Here is a 19,256-nt window from a genome sequence, read left to right on the forward strand (position 1 = left end):
TCAGGTCATGATCCCGGGGTCCTGGGATCCAGCCCCACATCGCGGCTCTCTGCTCAGCAGGGGAAAAGCCTGCTTCCCTCCTCTCTCTCTGCCTGCCTCTCTGCCTACTTGTGTTCTCTCTCTGTCAAATAAATAAATAAAATCTTTAAAAAAAATAAAATAAAATACAATTAATTCCACTCAAAATCACAGTATAGAGTTATTTATAAGACATGAACACCTAAGAATGGGAAGAACAGAAAAAGAGACTGTAACATCAGAATTCTGGAAGCTGGAAAGCGGATGGTGCCTGACTTAGCAGACCTAGGAAAGCCAAAGCCAAATCCTAAGCCAGTAACAGAAAAGCTGAGAACCAATCCGATTTACATCTTGTTCAAAAGACATACAGTTTTGAAGTTACTAGGTACCCTTGAAACTGAGGCTAGGAGTAGACAAAAATAAGGATTGATGGAAAGTATTTGAGAAACACACTCCCAGGATCCCCTCTCTCCCCACTTCATGCTGCTGAGCAATGAGAGAAGTCTGGAGTTTTAACCTCTGGAGAGGATGAAACAGTGTCTGGATAAGGGATGTCAGGCACATATTGAAAATAGCGGAGGCAGCCACAGTTTGCATGCGTCAGATGAATGTGACCTCTAGCCCTAATGCTCTCTTTGGCTCCTGAACTTTGGCAGCCACATTTTTTACCTTTAGGCAAAGGTAAGAGATTAGAAAACTCTTTTTTAGGAATCCGACCAGCCCAAGAGAAAGGCCTAAAATAACATTAACATCATCCCTAAAACAGTTCTGCCTTGTAAAAACTCAGAGTTGACAAGCTCTAGCTTTCATGTGCTCAGGGCTTCCAACCAACCTTTTAGTCTCCTTTTCTAATCATGAACCTACAGCCAAGGACTACTAGGTATCTGAGGAAAGTCTCTAATAAATATAAAGAGCATAATAACCACATAGGAAAGAGCAGCAGCTGGAGGAAACAATCTATTCAGGGAGAAGAAAACTTCAAATAAACAACAAAGGAACTATACTTAATATCCTGATCTATTGAGATGGTATTGCTTCTACATAACCCCCCAAACACTTTAAAAAAAATTAATCATTAAAAATAATATTCACATGCTTTTCTGAGTGTGATACATTTCACCATTAAACAATGTAATTAAAAATAATTTCCACACCTTGAAGACTTAACGCTGTTGCTCTTTTGAGTCTCATCTTCTTTCTGTTCCCAGCTTCCTAAAGGGATAGAACACAACTAGGTTTTACAAGGTATTGAATAACTTGTTTAAGGAGTATAAAACGAGCTGTTCTGGAAGTATTTTCTAATATGTTTTCCATAACCTAAGGAATGTTTGAATATGACCTTCTGAGGGGTGTGGGAATTCTCCGTTTTTTCCAATGCTGCCCTCTAAAACATAACCTTGGGGTTAAAAAGGCTTACATGCGACCTTCTCTAGTCAGTGACATCTGATGTGCTAACCAAAGCCATTCACTGTGACGCCTGTGATGTAATTCCCGTTCTCCTTCCAGGTCTGAAATACCTGCACACAACAGGATCTACTTGGCAAATGGCTCTGTTTTCTTTCCTCTAATTTACAGCTTTTGCCAGTTTTCATGGGGTAAACACTCCCACGATGTATGGCCAGTCTGAAGCTACCGAAGGGATGCTGAGCGCGCAGCTGGGAAGTGGCAAGTATGCCTGAGCTGATGGCACGTGGGCTCCAGCACATCACTGGCCCCAAGTCTGGGGGCCAGTATTTCCACAAGACCATTATTCAAACACTTCTATTTTGTTCTTGCTAAAAAAAAACCAAACAGGCAAAACAGGACAAAACAAAAACGAAAAACAAAAAAACCACACAAGATACATACTAGATACATGGTGAAAACAAAATGATTTCGTTGTCTGTGGACTGTTATTTCTCTAATACATCTGAGGTTCTCTTAGGAAAACAAGTACCTTTGAAAATGTCTCACTGATGACTAATTGTGAAAATACGGAAATGTTGACTGTAAAAAATTTTTCCCTCTCTTCTGCAGAGAAAATATAATTTACAACTTCATGCATAAATGAAGAAACAATGTAATGTAAGCAGAATACTTTTCTCAAGTCTAGACTTGTTTTCAAGTTACTAAAGTATATAAGAAGCTCAGAATGAGCTATTCTGCCTTAAAGTCCTGGGAGCAAGAACAGTGTATTCAAAAAAGAAACAGATATTCTCTAAGAAGAAATATGATAAACTTAGGCCAGCTCTCAAGTCTATGTGGAAACCCAGGTGGTGAGAGTCTTCCAGCTGTTAACAGAATGACACAGGTACACCGGACTAAAGAACCGCATCTTCTATTTCTCAGCTATGGGAACAGGTTATAAGATAGTTTTAACTGGGTCAGCTGACAAAAAATAGGATCCCCGTCTTTGTATATGAAGAAGAGGGGTGCTGAATTTTCTCTTTCTCCACTATAAGGAACTATTGTTAAGAAATCAGACCTTGGTCTTTTAGACTAAAAATAAGTTTCTAAAACAAATGATCACTATCCATTATTTATAAAATAATGCAACTTGATGGCCAGGAGGCTAGGGAGGTACTTCTTATAAATAGAGGATACAGAACAGCTGGTTCTGAAATCATTTTAAAGCAGCAGTTCTCAACCTTGACTAAACACTAGAATCACTGTGGGAAGTTTTAAAAAATGAGGAAAGCAAGTCAGGAGGGAGGGGAGAGAGGGGGAGTCAAAGGAAGCAAGAAGGAAGGAGGAAAGGGAGGGACAGGGGAGTGAGGAGAAAGAAAAAGGAAGGAAATCTAGATGCCCAGACCACATCCTAGGATCAATTCTATCAGAATTCCTGAGGGGAAGAACAACCCAGGCATCAGTATTTTTAAAGCTCCCCAGATGATATTAATGTGTAGTTAAGATTGAACCCCACTGTTCTAGACAAATTCGATTTTTAAAAAAGATTTTATTTTTAAGTAATCTTACATCCAACAAGGGGCTCGAACTCACAACTCCAAGATCAAGAGTCACATGTTCCACCAACTAAGCCAGGCAGGGGTCCTAAGTCAAAAGCGATTTCTTGACCTGGTTATGTGTAAACATTAAAAATGTGTGTTTATTCTAAGGATTCTAGTAAACACTTTTCCTACTAATATGACTTGCATTACATTGGATTAGACAACCGTGAAGACATCACCTTTCAGTCAGATACCTCAGGCAACTGCAATGGTTGCAACCAACCAGGTCTGGCAAATATAAACATGAAGAACTAAATGTTTCAGCATAGGTTATTATATGGGGTGCGCAGCTGGCTCCGTGGAGCGTGCGACTCTTAATCCCAGGGTTGGAGTTAGAGCCCCATTTTGGGTGTAGAAACTACTTACAAATAAAATCCTACAAAAAATAGATTACTGTATAAGAGCAGATAAATGTTAGTCAATGGCTGAAATATGAAATTTCAGATAATATTCCTGAGAATTTCATTTTCAAATAATTCACAGGAAAGGATCACACTGTGAGAAGTGATGAGAACACTTCAATGCCTTAAAATATTAGTGACAAAATCATGGTGGTATGCTGGCTGTTTCTATAGCTTGCAAAACAAACTTGGCCTGGGGATGATCTCTATTAACCCACCTTGCTCTTAGCCAGGAATGAACTATAGTAATGGGAGGTTATCAACAATACATTTATTGCATTTGGATTTTCAAACAAAACCCACAAAAACCAAAAACCCATCCCTGTTTCTATTTCACACCCAAGGCAAAGCTCCAAACAAAGTTTGTTTTGATGTATCAGTGATTTACTGTATGTAAATCACCTGGAATAATGCTTGACACACACAGTAAGTGCTTAATACACATTAGCTGTTGTTATTCCTGGGGGAAGACAGGTATGGAGAAAATAGCAGTATAATCATCTCTTACTTGCTCTTGAAGGCTCTGAGCCAGTGCCTGCTGAAGCTCCTGCTCTTCCCTTTCACGCTCCATATCATACTGCTGGAGCCAATCGACCTCTCCTTGAGATCCTTCTGGAGTTTTGTTTTCTTTATTCTCATCACAATCTTTGGTTATCTCAGTAAAACTGGCAGAATCTGAGGAAGCAGAACAGGACATCACAGAAATCCTGGCTAATAAACTGAAATCTCTGGACTATAGTGACATCTACTGTTCAGAGAGTAATTTACCTGAGCCTCCTACGTAACTTGCTTGGGACACATGACTTCATCTTACTACATCTGATTCATGGTTTCTCAGTCTCAGCACTACTGACATTCTGTTTGAGGGGCTGTCGTATGCACTGCAGAAAGTCTGGCAACATCCTGGCCTCTATCTACGAGATGCCAGTAGCACCCCTCTCCCTGAGTAGTGAGAACCAAAAATGACAGACACTGTCAATGTTCCTTGGGGGACAAAACTGTTCTTGATGAGGATCACTGATCTACTGCAATGGTTCTGAAACTTAACCAATCAGAAGCATTATCGTTAAGGATGGAGAGAATGAATAGCCATATTCACAGCCAGTCATAATGTCACATGACCAAGTACAGGAACAAAGTATTGTTTAGAGTAAATGAAATAAGAATTAGGCTACAATGATTACATTAATACTGAGATTTTTTCCATCATTAAACTGTATGTCAAAAGAGTGCATATTTTCACATTAATAATCAAATAAACCCTGTATGTATTCTAAAGCCAAAAAAGCTACATGAAATATGTAATAAACACCTTATGTACTGCACAAATATAGGACACAGTATATATGTTTAAAACATTCTTCCAAGGAGGTAAGAAAAAAATTAATCTTTCATTTTTTCTTGTTCCTTCTCAATTTCTAGAACACAGCTAGCTAGGATAAACAGTATAGTCATGATTTTGTTCTGGTGAAACAGATTTTGTTCTGTGAGACGAGCAACATTTCATTATAATTTTAATACAGATAAGAGTGGTAGATATGGGCTTTCTCTTTCTCTAACACTTCACAGAAGCAAAAATTCTCATCTTAATAAGGAAATTCTCATAAAAAGAATTTATCAACAAGAATTACCTTTACAGATTCATTTTATATGGACTGCTTTAAAATCAGTATATGCTTGGGGTGCCTGGATGGCTCAGTCAGTTAAACGCTGGACTCTTGATTTCAGCTCAGGTCATGATCTCAGGGTCTTGAGATTAAGCCCCACATTGGGCTCACCACTGGGCGGGGAGCCTGCCTAGGATTCTCTCTCCCTCTCTTCCCTCACTTGTACTCTAAAATAAATACGAAAAAAAATAATAAAATTAAAAATAAAAATAAATAAGTAAATAAAATCAGTTTATGTGCTTTACCTGCCCTAATACTGCATTTTAACTACTTAAATGATAGACACTTTTCCACAGCACAGACTATAAAGTCTGAAGTTTACAGCATCTCTCTCTTTTTTTAAAGATTTTATTTGTCAGAGAGAAAGCGCACAAGCAGGGGGAGCTGCAGGAGAGGCAGAGGGAGAAGCAGGCTCCGCAATGGGCAAGGAGCCCAAAAGCGGACTTGATCCCATGGTCCTGAGGTCATGACCTAAGCTGAAGGCAGACACCTAACTAACGGAGCTACCCAGGCATCCCTGAAGTTTACAGCATCTTGATTTTAGACTCTAAGTAAGTAGTTCATCATTTTTAAATTATATTGAATTGCTGACTGAATATTTACCATTAAAACCAACTCTGAATACTCATTAAAAGAGAAAAACCCTCAGGATATATTAAGGGTAAGAGCAATATGATCCCAATTTAAAAAAATTAATATAGAAGATGTCAGTAATTTCTTCATTCCTCCATTCTTAGAGCAACAGTCATTTCCACAGTCTGGAAGGGACAGCTCTGAAGACTATTTGACCCTGCCTGTCCCTCTGGCCTTAGCTTACTGCCCCAGGAATGGATATTTGAGTCAACCAATCAGATTGTTCCTGGAAATCTGGAACTGAGGCATTCAAAGTTAGCTGATGTTGAACATTTCAAGTGGAAGAAAGATCTGGGAGTTAAGGCTGCTATTTTAGGGCCAAGATAAATATTACTTTTATTACCAAAATATATGCAATTTTAAAAAGGTGACAGAGGTAGAATTTTTCTTAATCAATAATTCTCAGCATTCCATTTATCAATGTGCCCCCACACAATCATAAATTATACTATCCATGTGACAGAGAACCAATCAGGAACGTTTCCATTAGAAAAAAAAAAGACTATTTATTTGTGTGTGTGTGTGTGTGTGTGTGTGTGTGTGTGAGAGAGAGAGAGAGAGAGAGAGAGAACACGAGAACACAAGCAGGGGAGAGGGGTAGAGGGAGAATCAGACTCCCCGCGGAACAGGGAGCCCAATGTGGGGATCCGGGCTCCATCTCAGAACTCCAGGAACATGACCTGAGCTGAAGGCAGACACTTAGCCAACTGAGCCACTCAGCACCCCAAGGAAGTTTACTTTGAGATAAACAAGACAGATTTATCTCCAGGACAAGATTATCAGATGTATACAAACATTACTTAAGATCTATGGGAACAAATATAACCATGGAATAATGACACAGCTTTAATACTGGATGGAAGGAAAACCATGTGTTAAAACTCAACATTCTTACACTGAATACAGATTATCTGCCTCTTCCCCTAACCCAAATGAAACCTCCTTTCCAACAGTCTTTATTTCAGTGAATGGGATCACCGCACACTTTTTTTTTTTTTAAGACAGAAAGCTGGTATCATTTTTACTTACCCCCTCATATCAAATAAGTCATTATTTCCTATCTCTTAAATCCATCAACTTCTTTCAAATGCCAAAACCTTGGCTTAAGGCACCATTAGCTTTTGGTCTAGACATTGCAGTAACTTCCTAACAGGTTTCAAAGGATTACTTTGGGTTCTTTAATTTATGTGCTACATTGCAGCCAGAATCATCTTTTACAAATACAAATCTTTATCAAACACTAGTCTGCTTAAAAATATGCAATAACTTCCTAATGCTTTTGAAATATAAGTCCAAACTTCTAAACATGTCTTTAGGCCACATAAAAGCTAGAGAATACATGTCTTTCTTTTGCTTTTCTTCCTCAACACCACGCTCCAACCGTGCAGATCATTCTGAATTTTTTTTGTTGTGCACTAACTTGCCAGTCTTTCTCACATCTGGGTCTTTGCAAACACTCTTCCTTCTAGTGTCTGGAGACAGCGAAACCTTACTTGGCCAGTCTTCCTGCCCCTCCTGAGTTGATTCACAAGACAATCTGTGGGGTCCCAAATATTTACTGAAAATCTACTATGCATTGGGCACTGTTGTAGAAGGTGAGGATATAATGATAATTAAAGGAAGATGGCCCTTGTCCTCAAGGAGTTTAAATACAAAGGCTCTGAGATGAGAATGAACTTAGCATATTTTGAGGGATAGAGAGAGACAAAGCCACTATGGCTAAGTAGAGTGAAAGAGTGGGAGAGTGGACATAGGTCATGTTGTTTGAGGGGCTGTCGTATGCACTGCAGCATGTTTGGTAACATCCTGGCCTCTATCTACTAGATGCCAGTAGCACCCCTCTTCCTGAGTAGTGAGAACCAAAAATGACAGACACTGTTAAATGTTCCCTGGGGGACAAAAATGTCCTTGGATGAGAATCACTGATCTACTGCATGGTTCTGAAACTTAACCAATCAGGAGCATTATTGTTAAGGATGGAAAAGAACGAAGAGCCATATTCACAGCCAGTCCATAATGTCACATCCAAGAAGCTGGGATGAAGTGTAGTGGCAAGTCAAATAAATTTTTAGCAGCATAATAATGTGATTTATGCTTCAAAAAGATTGCTTTGGGGACGCCTGGGTGGCTCAGTTGGTTGGACAACTGCCTTCGGCTCAGGTCATGATCCCAGAGTCCTGGGATCGAGTCCCGCATCAGGCTCCCAGCTCCATGGGGAGTCTGCTTCTCCCTCTGACCTTCTCCTAGCTCATGCTCTCTCTCACTGTATCTCTCTCAAATAAATAAATAAAATGTTTAAAAAAAAAAAAGATTACTTTGGTTGCTTTGTTCATCAAAGAAGGTCTGGAAGGACCTGGGTGGCTCAGACGGTTAAACAACTGCCTTCAGCTTAGGTCATGATCTCCAGTTCCTGGGATCAAGCCCTACGTAGGGCTCCTACCTCAACAGGGACTCTGCTTCTCCCTCTCCCTCTGCTTCTCTCCCTGCCTATGCGCTCTCAAAGGAATATATAACATCTTAAAAAAAAAAAAAAAAAAAAAAAGGTCTGTAGGGGGGCAAGAATGGTGGAAGAGGCGTTAGGAATCATTTATAGTGGCTCAGGTGAGAGACAGAAGACTAGAATTGTAGCTATGAAGATAATAAATGGGTGGATTTAGGACATATTTAGTACATCTGACCAGATGGACTGAAGGTAAGGTGTGAAGTAAAACAGAAAAAGTTAAGTGAGATGTGTTTTTTGGCTTGAGTAACTGGATTTATGATGGTACCATTTGGTGACATAGGGAAGGCGTATTTGGCTGGAGAGTGGGGAATGAAAAATTAGTCAAATGGACTAATTTTCAAGTAGGCATCTCAATAAAAAAATTTAAAGCTCATGGGAGAGATATCTGGATTAGAGGTACGAATTTGGTTATGTGAGGCTGTGGTAAAACACGAGATCACTCAGGGAGAAGCTTCAGCAGAGAAGATAGCTAAGGTTGGTGTCCTGGGAATACTCCAACAGTCAGAGTTCTGAGGTGAGGAGGGATGGATAACCGAAGTGGGTAGCTGGCTTAGTAGGAAGAAAACCCCCTGCCAAGTGTGGTATCATGGAAGCTCAGAGAAAAAAAGCTTATAAAAGTTTTAAATGTTAAGAAGCGAGTGGTGAATTATGTGAAATACTACTAATGTAAACTTGACAAACACCACTTCAGTGGAGTGATGGGGAAGAAAACCTACTTGGAGAGGGTTGACAAGAGAATGGGGAGGTGGTGAGAAAACAAAGAGAATGAATAAAACAACCTTTCAAATATTTTGCTGTGAGCAAAGAAAGGGGGCAGTAGCAGTAGGGGAATGTAAGGTCACAAGAGGGTTTTTTAAAGATTTTTTTTTTTTTTAAGATTTTATTTATTTATTTGACAGACAGAGATCACAAGCAGGCAGAGAGGCAGGCGGGGGTGCGGGGGGGTGGGGAGTGGGGGTGGGGGTAGGAAGCAGGCTCCTTGCAGAGCAGAGAGCCTGATGTGGGGCTAGATGCCAGGACCCTGGGATCATGACTTCTGCTGAAGGCAGAAGCTTTAACCCACTGAGCCATCCAGGTGGCCCTAAAGATGGGGTTTTAATCACTTTAAAATTAAGACAGACAAAGGGTGCCTGGGTCCCGGATCAGGCTCTCTGCTCAGCCCGGGAGACTGCTTCCCCCTCCCCCTCTGCCTGCTTCTCTGCCTATTTGTGATCTGTGTGTCTGTGTGAAATAAATTTAAAAAATCTTTTTTTTTTTTTAAATTAAGGCGGACAAGAATTATTTATTTATTATTAGAGAGAAAGAGAGAGACAGGGAGAGAGGAAACAGAGCAGGGGCGGGTGAGAGAGGGTGAAGCGGGCTTCCCACCAAGCAGGGAGCTCCATGCAGGGCTCAATCCCAGAACCCTGGGATCATGACCTGAGCCTCAAGCAGACACTTAATGACTGAGCCACCCAGGTACCCCAGACAAGAATAACTTAAAAGAGAGGGAAGACCAGATGCAGGAGAGAGTAAAATTTCAAGAGAAAAGGTCTTTAGATGGCACAGTGGGTGAAATTCTGAATATGAATAGAGGGATTGGCCTTACATAAGAGCCAGGCTAGTTCCTCCGTAACATAGGCAGAGTTTTCATCTGACTACATCTCTCCTCTTTGAAAAGCACACAGCTTAGCTATAAAGCTAGAGTGTGTGTGGAAAGAGAAGTGGAGATTTGAGGAAGACATAACAGAGAATGAGAAAAGAAATTTACTAAGGAAGTATGACAGAACTGACTAGTCACATTTAGTGCCCACTTAAGAGTGCAGTCATGAATAAGAGAGAAGTCTAGTCAGCACGAAATTGTGATTTTCTCCAGTAATCTTCAGCTGCTTGGGTGTACGTATGGAATACAAAACTAGTTGAGCTGGGAGCTAGGCTGTGTCAGGTGACTGTGACAAAAGAAAAGAGAGGAAGGAGAGGAGAGTACCAAGATCGGCCCACAGGATGGGAAAGTGACAAGAGTTGCTCAATAGCAAAAAAGAATTTTTTTTTTTTTTAAAGTAGGCTCCACACCCAGCATGGAGCCCAACATGGGGCCTGAACTCACAAGCCTGAGATCAACACCTGAGCCAAGATCAAGAGTCGTACACTCAACTGACTGAGCCACCCAGGCACCCCCCGACTGGAAATTTTAATGACATCAAGTTATCACTGAAAACAGAACATAACACTAAGTAAGCTGGAAGGAGAGAAGGATATACGAAATCAAGATTTCAAAGGCAGTACAGTTACTGATGAAGACAAAGTCAAGGGGATCAATTCTCAAACTACCATGCATCAGAATCATTTGGAATCAAAACACCAAACACTGACTCTTATATCCAGAGTTTCTTATTCAGTAAGTCTGGGGTGGGGCCACAGATGCATTTCCAGCAAGTTCCCACATGATACTGATGATCTAGGGACATACTATGAGAACCACTAATTTAGGATAGGACTTCTGTCAGTGATCAAGATGGGGTATGAAAAAGATTTAGAATTAAGATCAGGAATTAAGAAACCAGGCTGTTGAAAGGACCATTTATGAAGATGCTGAATGCCCTAAGAATGTTGATAAGAGAGAATGAAAGGTAAAAGACAGCTATAGAAGGAGAAAATAGGAGGCAAAGTTTCAGGTCTTATACTTCAAGGAGCTGGGATTTTTGCAGGATAAAAGGAGACCAAAGGGTTGGAGATGGCAGAGGGCAACAAGGAGAAAACCTATCCCATCTCCAGGCTCTGAATTATCAGGGTATAGGGGAAAAAACAACTTATACTTAAAGAACAGTAGGGCAATCCATAATGGGAGTCTTTCAAAGAAAAACTGGCCTTGACTAAATACTAACGGGACCTAACAACTAAATGCAGTGGGTAAGCTTTGGGTGTACATACATACACATACACACACACACACACGAATGAGACAATTGGGGAAATGCATATGGACTTCATACTAGAGTTATATATGGAAACACTGTTAGTATTGTTAGGGGCGGTAACTGTTATGTAGGAAAATTTCCATATATTTGGAGATTCAGGCTGAAGTGTTTTAGGGTGAAATATGTTACCTGCAATTTCAAACAGTTGCTTTAAAAAAGAAAAGTGCATGTGTCCACATGTGTAGTCTGCAAAGACGGCTTCCAATGAACTAGAGAGTATTGTCACTGTCGGTATTTGTACTCTTGTGTAGTTACCCCAGAGTGAATCTGGGTAGATTCTCACTGCGACTGCTTTAAGAACAAAATGTGGTGGAACTGATTCCCTGCTAACTCTGAGCCTAAACATTACATTAAGGAGGCCAGGCAGCTTCGTCCCCTTTTGTGCTCTGGGAGCCCTGAGCTATCATGTAAGAAGCTGGCTACCTTGCTGGAAAGATCATGTGGAGAGGGACAGGCCCTGAGATTACGTGGAGATGAAAAGATGAAGAGAAGAGGGGGAAGGGAAAGAAAGAATGGGGAGGATATCCAGCCACCCCAATGGACCTGTCTAGCCAACATCACTAAGGTGCCTAGCTGAGCCATCTTGGATGTTACAACCTAGTCACAACCAGACAATCCAGAGTTACAAGAGATATTAAAATGTTTTAAGATACTGATTTTGGGTAACTGCCATACAACTACATACATAGACACACACGGTGAGGGGAGAAAGCAAATGTGAAAAAATGTTAAATAATCAAACTATTTAATTTCTCTGTGGATTTGAACACTTTCAAAATAAAAGACTTACAGTGGATTTTGATATTTGATCATTCCTTGGTTTTATTGTTAATTTTTAAAAGTATGACAGTGGGATTGAGGCTGTGTTTTTTAAATCTTTTTTTTTTTTTTAAGATTTTTTAATTTTTTTTTTATTTGACAGAGAGAGATCACAAGTAGACAGAGAGGCAGGCAGAGAGAGAGAGAGAGGGGGAAGCAGGCTCCCTGCCGAGCAGAGAGCCCGATGCGGGACTCGATCCCAGGACCCTGAGATCATGACCTGAGCCGAAGGCAGCGGCTTAACCCACTGAGCCACCCAGGCGCCCCTGAGGCTGTGTTTTTTAAAAAAGAGTTCTTTTAGAGACACCTGGGTGGCTCAAAGTCCTGCATCAGGCTCCCTCCTCAGCAGGGAGCCCGCTTCTCGCTCTGCCTGCTGCTCCCCGGGCTTGTGGCCCCCACCTCTCTCTGACAAAAAAAAAAAAAAAAAAAAAAAAAAAAAAGAATAAAATCTAAAAAAAAAAAGTTCTTTTAAATATATTAAAATTTTTACTGATAAAATTATCTAATATCTGGGATTTACTTCTAAATAATCTAGGGGATGGGGTGAAGAAGGAAGATGGGATATATATGAAGCAAGACTGTCTTGTTTATGATAATTATTGTTAAAGTGTTTTAGGGTAAAATATGGTATCTGCAATTTCAAACAGTTGCTTTAAAAAAGAACATTATTGTTGATAACGGATACAAGGGGGAAGATTCATCACACTCATCTCTCTACTTTTGTCCTTGCTCCATATTTCCTGTAAGTTAAAAAAAGAAATGTTGCAGCAGAACCAATGTCTTTGGGTTTCAGTTACAGTAAGGTGAATGGAACAGTGATATTAAAGAAACAAGAGGCAAAAGAAGGCGTGCATCCAACTGGGGAAGACAGTCGCTAGAGAACAGGATTTTATTTAAAAAGGCTATAAAGTACTTACTAATAAGTTTGTTCTCCCCAAAGCTGCTATATGGTCGTAAGCCACTGTGGTTATTAATGATTTTGATAACTAGTGTTCTCCCCCACTGGCACAGAGAATCTAGAACTAACTATACGTAAAAATAACTTCCTTTGTTAATTTTAGGGAGATGTAGGACTGGGCAAAGATGTGAAAGGAAGAGCTGAAAGCAGGAATTACTGGCAAAAGGCAAAAGCAGTAATGTTAACCAATGATATCTAATGGCAGTGACTGTAAGTTTAATAAGAGAAAGGGACGTCCTAAGGATACTTGCATCAAAAAGGGAGGAAAAAAAGGACTATCTATATCCAAAAACCATCAGCTTTTTGCATCCAATTAGACTGAGGATATACTAATTCTTACACCTTTACTTGCACATAAAGTAATTCACAATTGATGAGGCTTAACCCCAAGAATACAGAAAATAATTGTGATTTACTACTATTCTCTTCACCTCCCAAATTCTAGGCTTGACATACTGAAACACATCAGCTACATAGACAGATAAACATACATTTTAGGGATATCTGGAGAAAAATATTAGAGTTGGTTATAGGACGAGGTAGTAAAAGTTTTCTACCTAAAAAATCTTTAAATACCCACAGTGTACAAGGCAAGGAGGGTCTGTTTTTCCCATTGACAGATTGAAAAATATCAAAATATGAATAATTACCACAAAATAAATTTTTGTCTGTATAGCACTTTACACTATATATGTATATAGGTGACCTAACATTCTACTCACAATCTTCTGAAGTATGGCTGGTGTATCCCCGTATAGAGATAAGAAAATTGAGCACCAAAGAGGTTAAATCGCCTGTTTAGAAAATTCTATGGGTCACCTGGGTGGCTCAGCTGGTTAGGCATCCAAATCTTGATTTCAGCTTAGGTCGTGATCTCAGGGTTGTGAGATCAAGCCCAGCATCGGGTCCATGCTCAGTTTAGTCTGTCTGTCCCTCTCCTGCCCCCTCTGCTCCTCCCCTTGCTCTTTCTCTAGAAATGAATAAATAAAACCTTTAAAATAAATTCAGAGGTACTGAGTGGTACAGCCAAGATGAGGGGCTTTAAACCTAACCTCTTAGTTCAGGGGTCTTTCTACCATTATAAAGGGATGAATCCAAAGGAGAATGGAGAACTTGAATTATTTTATACACTAAAACCTGGTACAAATTCAGATATAGAAAAATGAGGAAATAATTACAGATTTCTGAGAGTAGTGGGGAAAAAAAAGTGACCAAAAAAAAATGACATATTTACTTAACTGCACAAAAGAATCCTAACTTTTCTTCTGATGTACACTTAAAGGGATATAGCATACTTTACCAACAGCCTCTGGAAACTACTCACAATATATACACTTCTCATTTTTTAAACTGATTTTTTAAAAAAAGCATGAAAATATGATTAGTTCTATTACCCGGATCCATATTACCTCCCATTATTTACAAGCCACTTGTCCCTATAAGGACACAATTGTGCCTAACAGATGTTTATTTTCATTAAACCTACCGGGCTCTGTGACTGTTTTGGGCTTCTCAGTCTCCACAGGGTCTTGATTTTCAGGCATTTCTTGAATATCATCTTCTGCAAATCCGGTATCTGGGCTGCTGGTTGGTTTATCATCATCTTCATGACTCAGAGTTGGTGAAGCTTCTCTCTTACTCATCTCTAACACAGCTGCTAGAAGCTCTTCTTCGCTCATTCCGTCAAATCCGGAGTTTTCCAATTCAGACTTATCAGGATCTACCCTACATGATCTTGAATCCTGAAAAAGAGAGTCACTTTTAGAGGAAACCTGATTGTCTGAGAGTACAGCAATCTTAGAGTTTAAAGTGAGTTTATTTATTTCTAACATTTATTTCTAAAATGTTTCCTCTCTTTGATGTTTTGAGTTGACAATCAATAGCCAATATATGAACTCACTGGCAAGCCTAATTTTCTTCTAATAAATATATAGGGACACATGTTTATTTTATTGATTACAGTAAGTGTTAAGTAAAGGATTTGGGAAATACATAAAAAATAAAATAAATTCACTCAAAATCCATCACTCAGAGATAATTACAGTAAGTATTTTTGGTGTATTTTCTTCCAGATGTATGTGGGTCACACTATGGACACTGTCACCACACCTAGTATTTTTCTGTTTCTAAAAATTATTTTATATTTTTAAATTTTTTACTTAAATTCGATTTAGTTAACATACAGTGTATTATTAGATTCGGGGGTAGAATTTAGTGATTCATCAGTTGCATATAACACCCCGTGTTCATAACATCAAGGGCTCTCCTTAATGTCCAATTACCTCATTCCCCCATTCATCTCTCCTCCAGCAACCCTGTTTGTTTCCTATCATCAAGAGTCTCTAGCAGTTTGCTCCCTGTTTTTATTATTTTATTTTCCTTGGCTTTCCTTATGTTCATCTGTTTTGTTTCTTAAATTTCACCATACGAATGAAATCATATGGTATGTCTTTCTCTGACTGACTTATTTCACTTAGCAAGATACCCTCTATTTCTATCCACATTGTTATGAATTGCAAGATTTCACTCTTTTGATGGCTGAGTAATGTTCCATTGTATGTATATACCACATTTTCTTTACCCATTCATCCGTTGATGGGCATCTGGGCACTTTCCATAGTTTGGCTATTGTGGACACTGCTGCTATAAACATTGGGGTGCATGTGCCCCTTCAGATCACTATGTTTGAATCCTTTGGATAAATAGTAGCATAATTGTTGGGTCACAGGGTAGTTCTATTTTTAACTTTTTTGAGGGACCTCCATAATGTTTTCCAGAATGGTTGCACCAGTCTGCATTCCCACCAACAGTGTAAAAGGGTTCCCCTTTCACCACATCCTCACCAACATCTATTCTTTCCTGAGTTGTTAACTTTAGCCATTCTGACTGTACACCCAATATTTTTTCCCTAATATTTCTATTTAAATGTTGAGTCACCATGTTTTTCTTTTTTCCAAATGAGAAAAATAAAAACATCAATATTATATAAATATTCAGAAGTTATTTTCTCTCGTTTCTGGGAGAACTTCTGACTTTCTACCATTTCTCACTCAAGGTGAACAGCCAAAAACTATCTTCAGCTTTGAATAAGATGGGAAACAAGCCAATAAAAATTTACTAAATTGTTATCTTAATAAAAGGGAAATTTATAATCAGTCACATGAAATGATGCAAACTCCTAGGGAAACTTGTATCTTCAAAGTATTAACTATCATTATACGTCAAGATAGAAAATGATGAAGTTATGCCTTCTCACATTATTTAAACCTCTACATTACCTGCTTGACTGCTGATGTAAAACGTTTACTACAGTCCCCCATATATTTTTTTATTTTTTTATTTTTTATAAACATATATTTTTATCCCCAGGGGTACAGGTCTGCGAATCGCCAGGTTTACACACTTCACAGCACTCACCATAGCACATACCCTCCCCAATGTTCATAACCCCACCCCCCCTTCTCCAACCCCCCTCCCCCTAGCAACCCTCAGTTTGTTTTGTGAGATTAAGAGTCACTTATGGTTTGTCTCCCTCCCAATCCCATCTTGTTTCATTTATTCTTCTCCTAACCCCTTAACCCCCCATGTTGCATCTCCACTTCCTCATATCAGGGAGATCATATGATAGTTGTCTTTCTCCGATTGACTTATTTCGCTAAGCACGATACCCTCTAGTTCCATCCACGTCGTCGCAAATGGCAAGATTTCATTTCTTTTGATACAGTCCCCCATATATTAACAATTAGTATTAAATAAAGCAAATGATTACTTCAGATCCCACACGTAAAAGTAGCTCTGAAGATTAATAGGTGAAAGCAATTTACCTGTCACTGCTAAAGTATCAATCACAGAAACAACCCAAGTGTCCATCAATGGATAAATAAAAATGTGGTATACATATACAATAGGATACTATTCTGCCACAAAAAAACAGAACACTGCCATTTGCAACAAAATGGATGGACCTTGAAGGTATTAAGCTAAGTGAAATAAGTCAGATAGAAAAAGACAAATACCATATAATCTTGCTTACCTGTGGAGTCTAACAAAACAAAACAAAACAAAACAAAACAAAACAAAACCCCACCAAGCTCACAGATGTAGAGAACAGACTACTGGTAGTTAGGGATGGAAGCCTGTGTGTGTGTGTGTGTGTGTGTGAGAGAGAGAGAGAGAGAGAGAGAGACAGACAGACAGACAGAAATGGGTAAAGCAGGCCAACTTCCAGTTATAAATAAGTCATGAGGATGATGAGGATGTAATGTACAGAATTAGACTACTGTTTTTATTGCAGATTTGAAAGTTGCTTAAGAGAACAGATCTTAGAAGTCCTTCCCACAAGAAAAGAATTTTTTTTTGCTAACTATGTATGGTAATGGATGTTAACTAGACTTACTGAGGTAATCCTATTGCAAAACATACAAATACTGAATCAATATGCTGTACACCTGAAACTAAAATGTCAATTACACCTCAATAAAAAAAGTCCCAATCCATTTTTATTTTTTTTAAAGATTTTATTTATTTTTTTAACAGAAACATAGCAAGAGAGGGAACACAAGCAGGGGGAGTGGAAGAGGGAGAAGCAGGCTCCCTGCTAAGCAGGGAGCCTGATGCGGGGCTGGATCCCAGGACTCTGGGATCATGACCTGAGCCAAAGGCAGATGCTTTACAACTAAGCCACCCAGACACCCTGTCCCAGTCCATTTTTTAAACAGACTGGTTTTGTAGTTACAGAAAGTATACTCTTTCAAACTAGTGTTTCAACAGACCCATTCAGTTTATGAATTTATGATCTACGCTATTTTATTAAGTTTGCTTAAAAAAAAGTTTGCCAATGCTCATTATAAAGGCATTTGTTTGGACAGTAAGAGCTATACAAATATTTGTCAAGTATTTTGATGAGAAATTACTTACTTTTTCCAGGTCTTCCGGCTGCTGTTCGCAGCCTGACATTTCACAGATTCTCTGGCTAAGGGCCACAGAGCGCTTCAGCTCATCCTCACTGTCTGAATCAAGGCATAAAGCCAAGGAGCTCTTGGATTTGAAGGGGAAATTCCTGTAATTTAAGAAAAAAAAACCTCTATGAGTCTGATAAATTAACATTTGTCCTTGTTATTCCCTTGATGTGTAAATACCAAAATAGAAAACTTTTCCATTATTGAAAATGATTTACAGAGAAAAAAAGATATAGCAAAAGTGGTGTGTTTTAAGCATTACCTTTGCCCCACTCCAAAACAGCCATGCTTTGAAAATTTGACAATTGTTATGCTATAATAAAATCCATCTGTAAACCAATCACTTTGTGCCTTTTTTCTTTTAATGATCAACCCCAAAGTTTTTGTTTTTATAAAGCAAGTTCTCTACTGAATGCATGCAGACATAGCAATGAAAAAATGTTTTTGACAACACTGTGCATGAGGGCTAATTTTTAATCTTTTAAGTTATGATCCATGTATTTTAAAATTAACAGTAACATTCCACTTATCCAATTATATGTAGGTCAGACTTCTGGCAACCTCTACCTTCCAGAACACAGGGATTCAAAAGTAAGAAAAAAGGCTTCTGAGAAAAGCAGTAGTTTCAAAGCCAATGTACTTTACTCTTTAGACAGGAACCCTTTCTTTCCCAGGAAATGGTGTATAAAATAACATAGCAAGTTCATCAAGAAATGAGAGCTAGGAAATGAGAGAGAATAACCACAAAAAGGGCAATAAAGAACTATGAAGTCATTTAATATAAACTGTTTTATAAGAATTAAAAGCCTCTGAGGGCATTATCATATTAAAACACAGGGCAGTAAGTGACACTCATAATGCTGATTCTAAGTCATTAAAATATATTTAAATTATCTTCAGTGTTTTATTTAGGAATAGAAGGAATTCTGTAAGGTTACAGAGTATATAACCATCTAAAATGGCTAAGCATCTTAGAGATTAATGCTTAAAAAAGCAATATTAAGTTATGTAAAAATTTGTATGTGGAATATCAAATATCATTCTTCAGTGATACCAGATAAGTAAGGTGTTACTGCATTGTCTTCTAAGTGAGCTGAAAATAAACCAAAAGAAAAAGTGGTAAAGGTCAAAGAGCACGAACTTCTTTGATGGAGGTTAACATAAATTCATATACTATACTGGAAAAAAAAAAAAAAACTAAAATGGAAATTGGAAAAATGCAATTAATCTAAATGTAAAAACTGTAAATAAACATATAGAATGATGGCACCAAGAAATAAGAGGCCACAATGGAAACCAGGAGGATTGCATAGCAATGTAGATCAAAGAAAAGAGGCAAGTGGTCAGTGATAAAC

At 38.7% G+C, this 19,256-nt stretch overlaps 1 protein-coding gene across 4 annotated transcripts in view; it reads right to left on the reverse strand.

The window, feature by feature from the left end:
• USP37 (ubiquitin specific peptidase 37) overlaps positions 1 to 19,256 on the reverse strand; it is an 86,350-nt gene that overhangs the window by 9,273 nt on the left and 57,821 nt on the right. For all 4 annotated transcript variants that reach the window (XM_047721037.1, XM_047721036.1, XM_047721035.1 and 1 more), the window contains 4 exons: positions 17,861 to 18,002; positions 14,430 to 14,685; positions 3,915 to 4,081; positions 1,173 to 1,230 (listed from right to left, as the gene is read on the reverse strand). In XM_047721037.1, coding sequence (XP_047576993.1) covers positions 1,173 to 1,230; positions 3,915 to 4,081; positions 14,430 to 14,685; positions 17,861 to 18,002 — 623 coding nt within the window. The remainder of the gene's footprint in view (positions 1 to 1,172; positions 1,231 to 3,914; positions 4,082 to 14,429; positions 14,686 to 17,860; positions 18,003 to 19,256) is intronic.

The sequence above is a fragment of the Lutra lutra genome, chromosome 3, assembly GCF_902655055.1.
Source record: "Lutra lutra chromosome 3, mLutLut1.2, whole genome shotgun sequence".
NCBI lineage: Eukaryota > Metazoa > Chordata > Mammalia > Carnivora > Mustelidae > Lutra > Lutra lutra.